A 12,491-nucleotide genomic window follows, 5' to 3' on the forward strand; every position below is an offset into this window, starting at 1 on the left:
AAGACGGCCAATTTTCTTTGTTTTGAAGTGCTTTCCAAACTAAGGAGCTTCTTTGGAGCAGGGATGAAGCAGAGAGAGAGAAAGGCCTTCGAGGGCTTCAATTACACCAAATTATTCCTTTCATGATGGGGGGAGTGAGGGGGAAGGCCCAGTTACTTCCCAATGTGGCTGGACACGCTTAAAAAAAGAAAAAGAAATATGGGACTGAACAGATGTGCCTCCAAAAAAAAAAAAAAACCTGGCAAAAGAGAAAATAATTAAAATAATCAGCACCGTGGGAGAAACTCTTCTTTGCAGTGATCTCAGAAAGCTCACTGACTGAGCCTTACTCAGGAATTAACACGTATTTAGTGCCCCTTCCAACACCAATATCCCATTCTAACACCAGCCTTGCACCCTTGTGGAGCTGAAGTAGGCATCCAGGCCCTTGCAGCTCAAAGAAGGAGGAGGCGGAATCAGTGGTGTGGGCATATTCCAAAAGTGTAACTTGCATTAATTACACACATGCACTAGTCCTAGAACAGAGATGCAGGCAATCTCCAACTTCAGCACTCTCAGCCCAGCACTGATCCCTAGTTCCTAGGGAGCTACTCTGCCTCAAGAATTGATTCTAACCAGAGACCACTGCGGACAGCAAATTCTCTTGCTGCTCACAAAACTCCCTCCACCTAGAGCCTTATGCAACCAAAAGTACCAACACCAACCTTTCTTCTCAGGCAACAAAATTGCTCACACACAATAAGAAAAAGAACTTGGATAACTAGCTGTAATAGTGACAGCTGGTGGTGCTTGCCACAACTGCATTCTTATCCCCATTTTATAGATGGGAAAACAGGCAAGACGTGAGGCAACAGTTTCAGGGTCAGATTTTCAAGTGCTTACACCCGCAGCTGGGGACAGCTTTTCAAAAAGAGCTCAGCTCCCACAGACTGCTAAAGGGCCAGATTTCCAAAAGCATTCAGCTTCCAACATACTCGGTTCTTCTGAAAGCTGGGGCTGCCTGTGGGAGTGAAGCACTTTTGCAATATTGGCCTTAACTTGCCCAAGGCAACAGAACGAGCCAGTGTCAGAACCTGGACTCTTAACTCCTACTACCATAGCACACTCCCCTCTATATACTCGAAGAGTTTTACAAGGGAGATCACTACCCATTTTACAAAAGGGGAAACTGGCACCCAGAGAGGGGAAATGACTTGCCCAAGGTCACCCAATACGCCAGTTGCAGAGCCAGAAATAGACTCCAAGTCTCCTGAGTCACACTCCAGTGGAACTATAATATTTTATTACCATGAGTTTTGGGTGACTGCATTTAACCGCCAGTAAGTTAAGCAGCTCGGCCTAAACGCACAACAATAAAACCAGGATCACTCCCTCACAATTTTGCTTAGATCACCTGTGTCCCTTATGTCCATGTTCAGCCCCACTCCCCGCACTGTACATGGGCCTGATCCTGCAAAAGTGCTGAATTCCCTCAACACTCACCGACTTCAGCACTGGTTGGATCAAGGCCCATGTGTATCTAATGGGCCACATCCTCAACTGGTGTAAAGCAGTGTGCTTCCATTGAAACCAATGGAGCTACGCTGATTTACACCGGCTGAGGATCTGGCGCCATCATTTTTAATCTTCACCTAAGATTTTGCTGATTGTTTTGTGTCAGTGGGCCTGATCCTAGAGTCTCATATGTGGATGCTTTCATAAATCAAAGGAAATACTGTGTGTGGAAAGATTGCAGAATCAGCCCCATTTTAGGAGACCCTAAACTTTTCCACATTTCAGACATCTCAATAGTTAGTCATGGACTCCGGAGGGCACATACCGATTATAAATCCACAGAGACCACATCATTAATTCAACCTTTAATGGTGCCCATTGATGCTGTTAATTATTTACTAGCTGCTAATTGATTTTCCTGGATATCCCGCTTCCTGGTCTCTCCTTCAAAATCACAATTCACCAAGTGTGGCAGAATCAGCAGCGATGCAGGGAACAGAACCCAACACCGTCTATGTGCCAAGGATCGCTACCCAAGGCTGGGATTCAGAGCCTTTCCTTTTGAGTGTGACAGCCTGCTACAAGGTAAGCCAGATTTTTGCTTACTCTGAAGGAGGGTGACATAACGAGGTATGCTTTGGAGACTGGGGCCACCACCCAGTTTCCTGTTTCCGGGAGTGCTTGGTCCTGACATTTCTAGATTAAGAGAGGAAGAGGAGGAGGAGCAGATTATCTAGTAAAGAAGAAGAGGAAGGCTCTTACTTGCAGTCATGTTTCTCAATTTCAAAATGAGGGTTGAAGTTGAGGATAATCTTCTGATTTGCTTCCGGGGCGTAAATGACCCACTCGCAGTTCTGGTGGGAGGGGTAGTCCTGTGGGTATTCTGGTGAAGTGATGTAACCAGCATCCTTTGAATTCAAACGACCCCCGCATGACTGAACTGCAAAAACAATCAAGAGAACAAGTGGCTGAAATTGGCTATGAACTTCAAAACATTCACATTTATGCCTTTGGTTGTCTGATAAAGAATGTTTAACAGGCCTTTACGGCAGTGCGGTCTGCAACTACAAAGCTAATCACTGGGTGCTTACAGTGAAGGCGATTATTATATACCACAATCCCCCCCCCATACACACACACATACCACATTTTAGACAGACCAGAAAAGAGCCATAAACGCTCCTCCCTATGCAATTACAGATTTATTAAAAAAGAGGCAGTGAGATATCAGATCATTTGGAGCAGCCTTTATTTTCTCCCTCTATTGGCTCTTTTACAAGCTTCCTATGGCACTCTTCCATAGAAACCACAAAGGCACTGTACAAACATTGCTGGATGAAAATGCACAAAATACCCCTGCAACTTAGGGAAGTAGCATCATCCTAACATTGCAGGTAAGGAAACTGAGGCACATAGGGTTAAGTGACTTGCCCAAGTTCATACAGGAAGTATGTGACAGAGATGGGAATAGATCCCCAATCGCCTGACTCCCTGCCTCGTGCTTTAAACCACAAGACAGTCTTTCCACTCCCTTCTTCCTTCCCCTCTTCTAAGTACCTCTCCTCTCAGTTTTGTCTCTCTTCTCTTGAAACACTTCAAGCCACGGAGCAGTTGGAATTACAGACTCCAATAATCAACAATGGTGGTTTTGTGGCCCAGAAATAGCCTGGTAACAATTACATGTTGAGCAAAGGAAGCACTTTCAGCTTTGGGTTATAACAGGCCCTAGAGGGCGATTTCATCTTCAAAAAAACATTTAATCTTATGAACACCACAAATCTGATTTATTATTTCATTACTCGCTGGGAGGAAAATCTGCATCATAGAGTCAATTGATAACATACTAAGATTCCTAACAAAGTATCTTTCTACAATAGACATCTATAGTTTACATTCCTTGATTCCCTCAATCCCAGCAGAGCGGCCATCACTGCCACCACTGTGTGCCGCCGCTGGCTCCATTCAGCCAATCGTGCTGCTCCATAGCAATCCAATGGGGGCTGCCAACCAGATGATGCTAAGCCAACAGCATCAAGTGGCTACGGAAAGTGCTTGTGTCGCCTTCCCAGATGCAGACACTATTCAGACAATAGTTAAGTCACTCTTGTAGCCTGATTCCTGGTTCAGAGACAGGCTTCCTCCTCCCTGCCACACCCAGCCTAGACTAGAACAATGAAATAGACTTAGTGGACGCAAGTGCATGTGTGTCCCCACTCATTCCCAAGCTATAAACCAGCCCAAGCCCACTCTTGTTAACAGACTGAGTGACCTCAATTGTCACTGAAGCCATATGTGGGAAGTGTACCACCCGCCACTGAAAATGTGGGATGTTTGTGAGCAAAGGCTGAAATTCCTCAGCACCAGGCGCACTTAGCCTTGGGAAGGTTTTAATTTAAGAGCCACAGCAAACCAGGAGGAAAGAATAAGACAAAAGGGGGGTGGGGTGGCGGAAGGAAATGCCTCCGAGATTTTGCGCCGCTGGCATCAGTCATGCTTCAATATCACCATCTGCATGAAGCAGCAAGGCCTTGTGAATTATAGATTACCTCTCAGCAGCCACCCATCAGGACCGGATCTTCTTCGCTACAGGTGCAGTTCAGCCATTCCCCAGCCTGGCAATATTATTGTCTGCGCCATTTCCATCTTAGACAAACAAACAGCTTGTCTAGAGTTCAAATGCACAGGGGAAAGAAAGGGCACGCGTGCAGCACTGCACTAAAGCCATGCCTCCTCCACTTGTTCCAGCTCTGATGTGCTAATCTGCATTAGATCACAAAACAGAGCCAGGCCGTTTCCTTTAAGGGGGATGCACAATCTTGTACTCACTGACAAAGCACAGGAGGGAGCCTGATCTCTAGCACAGATGAACAATTACACCAGGTCTTACACAAAGGCAGAGATAATTAGCCCATCACAAATGAGCCCACTTCTGAAAGTTACTCCCTCGCCTCTTTAAGCAAACTAAATTACATTCCTCTGGGTGCTCTGTGTACTGCATACACTGCAGGACAGCACTCATACAGGTTTTGTAACATCTTGTTAGTCAGTGCAACTGGAAATATAGGCTTATCCTTTGGGAAGATTTAAGGCCAAGATCCTTAGCTGGTGCAAACCGGCCTAACTCCATTGATGCCAATGGAACTATTCTGATTTACGCCAGCTGAGGATCTGGCCTTAAAGGTGTCTGAACGTGGAGCAGCAGCTGCCTTATAGGCTGCAGAGGGTGTGATTTTCCAATTTGTATGCTCCTCTGCCAGAGCTCTTTGCAGGAAAACCACAGCCCAGCAATCGACTTGCTCCGTGCCAGTCTTTCTGCAATGAGAACCGTGCAGCCAGGTGGGATGGTTCTTAAGACATCACTTCAACTTAACCCGCTGCCTCTTCCCTGCAAATTCCCTGGAAAAAAGAAAAAGCCTGTGCTGCATGCAGACCCAGCGGTGAACAATAGCGACAGGAAGCCTCCTCAAAGGAGGAGGGGTGCTCTGTCCTTCCCACAATGGAGTAATCACTTCCTTTGCCACAAAACAGGACTATTTTTATCCCCTCCTACTTGTTGATGTTCTAAACCATATTCCTCCTTAAAAATAGCTTTCTCCTCGCACCTTAAAGGGCATCGCTGTGACTTTCCCTTTCCCCAAATAAAACAAAATCCTAAAAAAAAAAAAGCACATCAAAACAGTTAAGAGCTGAGGACTCATAAAAACATCTGGTTTTGTTCCACAGAGAGCTTGCTCAATACAAAAATATTTACAAACGCACATTCTTGCGCAGATCTCTTTCCCTCTCTTCTGAAGCACATGCACCTACATGTGGCTATGTGGATTTTAGACAGATAGTGCGCGCCGATGTGTCTGCCTATCTGTTGATGCCGAGATATATATGTGTGATTCACACTTCACTCATGTACACACTTCCACACCCTCCCATAAAAATCCACACATCATTTGCACACTTGTACACCCTGCTAATGAAGATAAATATTCAAGCTGCAGACTGCTTTTCTTGGAAAGGGTGAAGTCTTGAAGCAATGAAAACAAATTCAATCCTTCCACACATCATCATCCTCTCTCCAGCTTTTTCAACATGCTTACTCACTAGTCTGGTATCACCAACTCGTCACAGGATTCTCGCACCCTTACTCATGCTGAACAACAGAATGAATACTCCAGAGGCAGTCCCAATAAAGTCAATAAGACAACTCATGCATTAAGGAGATCCACCATGTGAACATGGGTATCAGAATCTGACCTTTCTTCTTTCATTCTTGGCTGATAAAATGAGGTGCAGAAATCTACTTTCACCCCAAATCTTGGGTTCACACATTTCTGTGTAAACCCATACCAGGTAGACAGGGCGGGACTGACTGATCCCATGGGCTTGATTCTTATCTCCCACCAGTTTTGACTCTGAGCATTTTCACTGACTTCAGTGGAGATACTCCTGATTTATACCAGGTAGGTGAGATCACAATCAGGCCCAACGGTTTTACACCCGAATTCCTTTTATGATTACAGTCTAAAAGACAAAATGTAATTGAACTGAATGAAACAAACAAACAGATGGGGTGGGGGGGCTGCATTTCTCAGCTCCATAGATACTAGGGAGATCAACAACTGTGTTTCTCTTTGTTACTGTTAGAACACCTCACCTGCAGGAACATGTCACCTGCTACTCTAACAGGGCCAGAGGCTGCTGTGGCATTCCTCCCTTAGCAGCCCCGTTGAAATAAACAGGGTTGCAAAGGGTATACACCACAGCAGCAGCTGGTCCATAATCAGCACTTAGATACTATGACGGCGGATATTACATCAGCTAGATGAGGCCTCATAAAGCAACCCTGTCTGACCAAATGATCTAATGGCTCCTTGGGGGGGTGGGAGGGGGGCTAGACAATTTGGCGCTGGTGTCAGTCCAGCTTCCAGTGGACAAATGCCCTCACCACAAAAATGCACCACCAGAATGGTCACCCCTTGTTGGCAGCCCCAGCGGAGCGGCCAAGTACTGATGTGCATGAAAACTGAAGGCTAGTTTACATACCGCGTTGAAATAACAGTGTCATTTTAAGCCAGTTCAGCTTAATTGGTGCAAAAGGCTGTGTGGCTGTTTGCATTTCAGCAAAAATCAGGCTTGTTTCAATTTAGCTTAAGTCAATTAAGTTGCCTGATCTTTAGATTATGTATTAATTATATTGATTACTTAAGAATCCCCAGTTATAACTTTGAGGATTGACAGGTCCTTGCCCCAAGATCAGGCCCAGTATTATTCAAATTATGATATAGTTGGGAACCCCGATGTGCACAGTTGCAACACTCACACTATAGGAACTCTTCTCTATTTATAAATATAGTTTATGAATACATTTAGCACAGTGACAACACCCCAACTCAGTAAGGTAGATAGAGATACTACAGAATGTACATCTGCACGTCCATATACTCACATCATCCCCTGAAGTGTTAGCCATCACCTTCCTCATCACCATCACCTTCCCTTCATCACCAGTGGCCATCATTCTGGCACCTCCCAAGGACTACATCTCCTTCTCCTACTGCCCCTCGGCTGCGATGCCACTTTTATAATATGTTACGCTGCCGTTATGTTTGATGCATATTCTGTAGGGGATTTTTCCCTATTTGCTTATTTGTATTTCCTCACTTTACTAATATCGAAGCGGCTTTTTCCTATAGGTTAGTATATCAATGATCTCAACTTATTATCGTATACGTCAATTCGTTACCATGGCCCTTTTGTGGGTAGGTATCACATTTGTTATTTCTGTCCTAACCAGGTTTTTTGGTTCTTTCCAAATTCCAAGTTGTGATCCATCATGAACTTAGGAAGCCCCCTATGCATAGGCGCCAGGGCTGGAGCACCCACAGAGAAAAATTAGCTGGTGCTTAGCACCCACTGGCAGCCAGCTCCCCTCCCTGCCCCCCACCAGTAGCCCCCGCCGATCAACTCCTCTCCCTCCCTCCCAGCGCCTCCTGAACGCTGCAGATCAGATGTTTTGCAGAGTGCAGGAGGTGCTGGGAGGGAGGGGGAGGAGCAGGAAGGGGGTGCGCTTGGGGGAGGGGGCGGAAAGAGGCGGGGTGGAGTTGGAGCAGAGGCGGGAAGAGGCTGGGCGGAGGTGGGACCTTGGGGAAAGGGGTGGAGCGGGGGTGGGAAGAGGCTGGGCAGGAGGGGGGTTTAGGGAAAGGGGTGGGGTGGTGGGGATGGCCTGGAACTGAGTGGGGGTTGAGCACCCCAGGGAAAATTAGAAGCTGGCGCCTGTGTCCCATACCAACCTATTTCAATGCATCCTCTATGTTAAAGGTCGCAGCCATATATGGACCTTATGCTTTAGCTCATCACCATCTCTCTAGGTGAAAGGTCCAAACATGTATGTGAACTTTGCCTTAGCTCAACATACAGGATGTAGCCTGTAGGTCCCTTGTGTTACAACCAAAATATACTGTAATATAAACCTATAAAACAAATAATCAACCCCATAAGAAAATAAGAAACTTAGAAGAAAAGATGTCTAGGCAAGTAAGCAGGTTAGCCTTAGATGTATCTCATGTACCTGTTATGTACGTCAGTTCATTGCCAGGACACTTCTGTGGTGACTCATGTATCTGTGGTCAGAACTTCCCCTTTAACTCTATTATCAGCTCCCCAAATACTTTGGGTTTTCTGTTGGGCCATTTATCTGTGCAAAGTTTATCTGTTCAACGTTCAGAGGCCTCAAGCCTTATGCTAACTTGCTGAAGCTAATGTCTTACAGAATACAGGCCTGTGGGTTTCTTGCATTACTGCTGAATATAATGCAAAGCAGAATATAATGGAAAGCAGTGAATATAATAAAGGCAAGCTAGCCCACAGGCTTAAGCTAAACAGAAATAAGACACTCTTAAACCGAAATCACAGAATCCACTCAAGCTGGTTTAACTAAACCGGTGCAAGTTTGTGTGTGGACAAGGCCTGAGCCACATTTCCAGCCCAGGTCTGTCCACACAGGTCAGGACTTGAGCCACGTGGGCTGGGCAGGGTGAAGGAAGCAGGAACTGCTGCCGCACAAGCTATGTGTGTTGTATGGATTAAACAGAAGACGTCAGTCTTCAGCATGCCCTGGAAGCTTTCACCAGCCTTAAATTCACTTAATAAAATTAAAATGAAACGTTAAATATTAGCCAGGTCTGCTAGGGGCCCAGTATGTTCCGCCACTCAGTAGCTAAATGCGCTGTTTGGAAACCGCTCTCCTGTGCTCCCTCCCAGGCTAGCTGGAGGAGGGGAGCTAGATCTAGGGTGGTGGGTCAGCAGGGGAAGCAGCAGATCTCTGGCTTGCTCCTCCCCTGCCCTCAATCACAGGGAAACTTCTCTAAACCAACTCTACAGTGCTGCCATGGCTCTGGTGGGGGCGGGGGCAGCTGCTCTCCTGGGCATCATCCGCCCTCAGATCCCCAGGGGAGTAAGATCTTTCCAGCATGACCTTACACTGCTTCCTCCGCCACACTGGGAGTCTGGGACTGACCCTGGAAGGTTGATGGGAAGCCCATGGTAATACAGCTCCCTGAGTACTGTGCAATGTAATGGTGGGGAACCAAAGGCCTGAGGCATCACATAAAAACATTGGACACAGCACAAAGGCTCCAGCCCTCCAAAGGTGTTCTGAGAACTGCAAGGTTTCCCCACGCAGCTGGGTTTGGAGAGCCGAGATCCTTGCCCACTCCGTGGTGCAGAACATATTTCCCCTCATCTCCCCATGGGAAAATTAGGAGAAACCTCTCCTTGCTGAAATTCACTGGCCAAGATCAGCCCCTCACGTGCATGTGCACACCACTCCCTTTGAAGTTGGCCTGGCAAGCATTACACAAGTGGATCAAAGCAGATGGTTGGGCCCAGGGATCTGCCTAAGAGATGATATGAGAGTGCCCTGCCGCCTTCGAACGCTCTGAAATCTTGAGAGAGAGGGTGTTCTCCCACTGAGTGAGTTTTCTGCCAATTAAATCACACCAGATTTTGCTGACATCAGAAGAGCAGGGTTCAATGCATCCTCTGATCTTGGATGCAAAAAGCAACGGCCAACTCCAAGTGTAACTTAAACTTACCCTGGCCAAAGAGGTGCATTTCAAAACAAACACACATGCTGCAGCCGCTCAGAGTTGGTGGCTTCCAACAAGAAACCACCAATAAATCTTTTTGATTCACTAGGGTCATATTTGGTTACGATGCATTCATGCAAAAATAGCACATGACATAGGAGCAGCTCCTGCTCTCATACCCATTCAAGGAAGGAGACAGAGCTGAGACATTCCAGCACCAGGTAGGTAGTGGGAGTTCTGCCTGCACCAAGAGTGAGGACCAGACTAGGTAACATTTTGTGGAGAGTCACAGCCAGGACTTTAGAACCACCGAAGAGGAGGCTGCTGCCCAGAGAATCCTTTGGCTGAGCCCAGTGCATGCTGGGACAGGACTTTGGGGGCGTAACCAGAGCCATGTCAACACACACTCTGAGCAGACATGAATGAACTATGAAGTTTATGTACTTCCCTACCAAGTCCCAATGCCTTGATTTAAGGAGCTCCCAGTAGCTGGGTGACATGCAGACCCTTTGAGTCCGTTTGTTGTATGTCAGAGTCCAAGGAGAGTGAGAGTCAAAGCTCCTTGCAGCCAAATTGGGAGCATCTGCAAAACATCAGGGCTGCCCAGGCACAAAGCCGTAGGCTGTTTCCGTGGTGCCCGCCCCTACAAACTGTGCCTGTCATCTGGCCCACAGAAAACAAATGAGCTTTATCTGGGTCAGGAGTATCACTCAAGTACATCTGAGTTAGGAATAAATGAGATCAAAGAGCCAGTATTCCCTGAAACCACAGCCAGGGAGAAAGAAGGATGCGTGAAGCAGGCTGTGAGATCTCTGTCCGAGGGCAAAGAGACAGGAGGGGAGGATGAGCAGTGGTTGCTTATTGGTGGTCAGGGCTCCATCCCCTCAAGCAGCATTCGTTATGTACTTTTTTTTAAATGCCATGAACACTGCAGCCCGCGCTCCACTCCCTCCTCCCTCACAGGCCCAAAGATCTCTGCTCCTCGGAATTCAGCACAAAGGAGAGATGCCCTAAAGCAGTGTTTCTCAAATGCGGCCACCCTGCAGCCATGACAGCCTCCTGGGTGGTGATGGGAAGGGAAGCAAACTATTGGCTTCTTCCCCTCCCTCCCTTCCTGTTGCTGCCTTGCACCACCTCTGGAGACACGTGGGGCACAACACTGCAGGAGCAAGGTGAATTCTCGACCCACCTTGGTGGCACTCAGTGGTTAGGCGGCAGGCTCCAGTGGCGGGACTTTGGGAGCCTGGCTGCATGGCTTTTCTGGCCATGTGACCTCAGCTTTGGGCTCCAGCCCCTGGCTCTGGACACTGGCCCCTGGCTCAGGTCCCGGGCTCCAGCTGTGTGGCAGCAGGAGTCAGCCCTGGGTACTGACCCCTGGCTCCAGCCACGAGGCAGCGGGCTCCAACCCCTGGCTTCAACTGTGCAGCCTCTGGCTCTGACCATGCAGCAGCGAGTGCTGACCCTCGGCTCCGGCCATGTAGGCTCCCCCCACCCCATCGCCCCAGACCCTTGCTGCCTCCCCAGGCTCCCCATCCATCCCCCTGGACTCCCACTGCCTTCCTGGCCCCACATCCATTCCATCATCGTCCTGGTCCCTGCTACCTCCCTCTCTGACTCCCGATTTAGGGCTTAATTTGTCCTGGGGCTTCCTGAGAAAAAGTGTGCTGTGAAAAGCGATATTAATGAACATACAAATATCACTTTTCACATAATTATTTTTATTATTGAGGCCACACACAAAAAAACACCCACATAAATAAATGACAATGATTTAGATGTATATCTGTGTGTATTTATTTGTTTTTCCTAAAGTTAATTATGTATTATAGGGGAAAATGTCAGTGCGGCCACCAGCAAGAGTTGGTGGCTGCACTCTGAGACCACCAAAAAATGTGTTGTGAGAATCCTTGCCCTAACAGCTCCTTTTCATGCCAGCACATATCCACGTATAGCTCAGTAACGAAGGGATCCTGCCACAGGCTGAATGCCCCTTGTGAAGAGCAGAGTGCCCTCAGCTCCCAGGGACGTGAATGAGAGTTGAGGGTGCTCAGCGCCTCCCAGGATCAGACCTTCAGCCCCAATTCAGCAAACCATCCCCATTCAGTAAAGCACTTAAGCATGTGCTTAAGTCCTTTGCCTGGGTAGAAAAACTAGCGTTCTAACATCTTGATGGATTCATTATTATTACCACCATCCACAGTGCTTTTGAAGTATCTATATAGGTTTTTATAGGGTTCCACATCACAGTGCTAGCTGAGCCCCTACCATAAGATAAAATCCTTGCCCCAGGGAAAAAGAACAGGAGTACTTGTGGCACCTTAGAGACTAACAAATTTATTTGAGCATAAGCTTTTGTGGGCTACAGCTCACTTCTTCAGATGCACGAAAGCCCACGAAAGCTTATGCTCAAATAAATTTGTTAGTCTCTAAGGTGCCACAAGGACTCCTGTTCTTTTTGCGGATACAGACTAACACGGCTGCTACTCTGAAACCTGCCCCAGGGAGTTTCCAATCTAGGAATATGAACAGGGATCAAACACCACAAATGTGGTATCTCTGATTTAAACATTGCTTAATGATCTGTCAAGGAAAGACACATAGCACAGGGGAGAGCTAATAAGGTTAGCTATTTTAGCCCAAAAGTGGAGGTCATATTTAACTGAGGTGTCACATTGGTTTGATTTCTGTTGTGGGATAAAGTTTCAAAGGCTTCCTGAACAACTTAATAGATACAGATATATACACATGTAAATGCACTTATTTAGCTATCCAGCGCCTTCTGTAAGATGATCACCAAGTGATTAAGCACACGCACACACTTTTCAGGATTTTATAAAACGGGAAGTGCCCCAGATGCCATCCCGTCTCATCTGAGTCCCTCCAAGCTGCACTCAGAGTTTAACTAAATTTCATGCT

At 47.0% G+C, this 12,491-nt stretch overlaps 1 protein-coding gene across 4 annotated transcripts in view; it reads right to left on the reverse strand.

Annotated features, from left to right (window-relative positions):
* The window catches only part of NRP2 (neuropilin 2), a 124,203-nt gene that overhangs the window by 102,001 nt on the left and 9,711 nt on the right, over positions 1-12,491 (reverse strand). For all 4 annotated transcript variants that reach the window (XM_054044749.1, XM_054044748.1, XM_054044751.1 and 1 more), the window contains exon 2: positions 2,257-2,434. In XM_054044749.1, coding sequence (XP_053900724.1) covers positions 2,257-2,434 — 178 coding nt within the window. The remainder of the gene's footprint in view (positions 1-2,256; positions 2,435-12,491) is intronic.

This window comes from Malaclemys terrapin, chromosome 11, assembly GCF_027887155.1.
Source record: "Malaclemys terrapin pileata isolate rMalTer1 chromosome 11, rMalTer1.hap1, whole genome shotgun sequence".
Lineage (NCBI taxonomy): Eukaryota > Metazoa > Chordata > Testudines > Emydidae > Malaclemys > Malaclemys terrapin.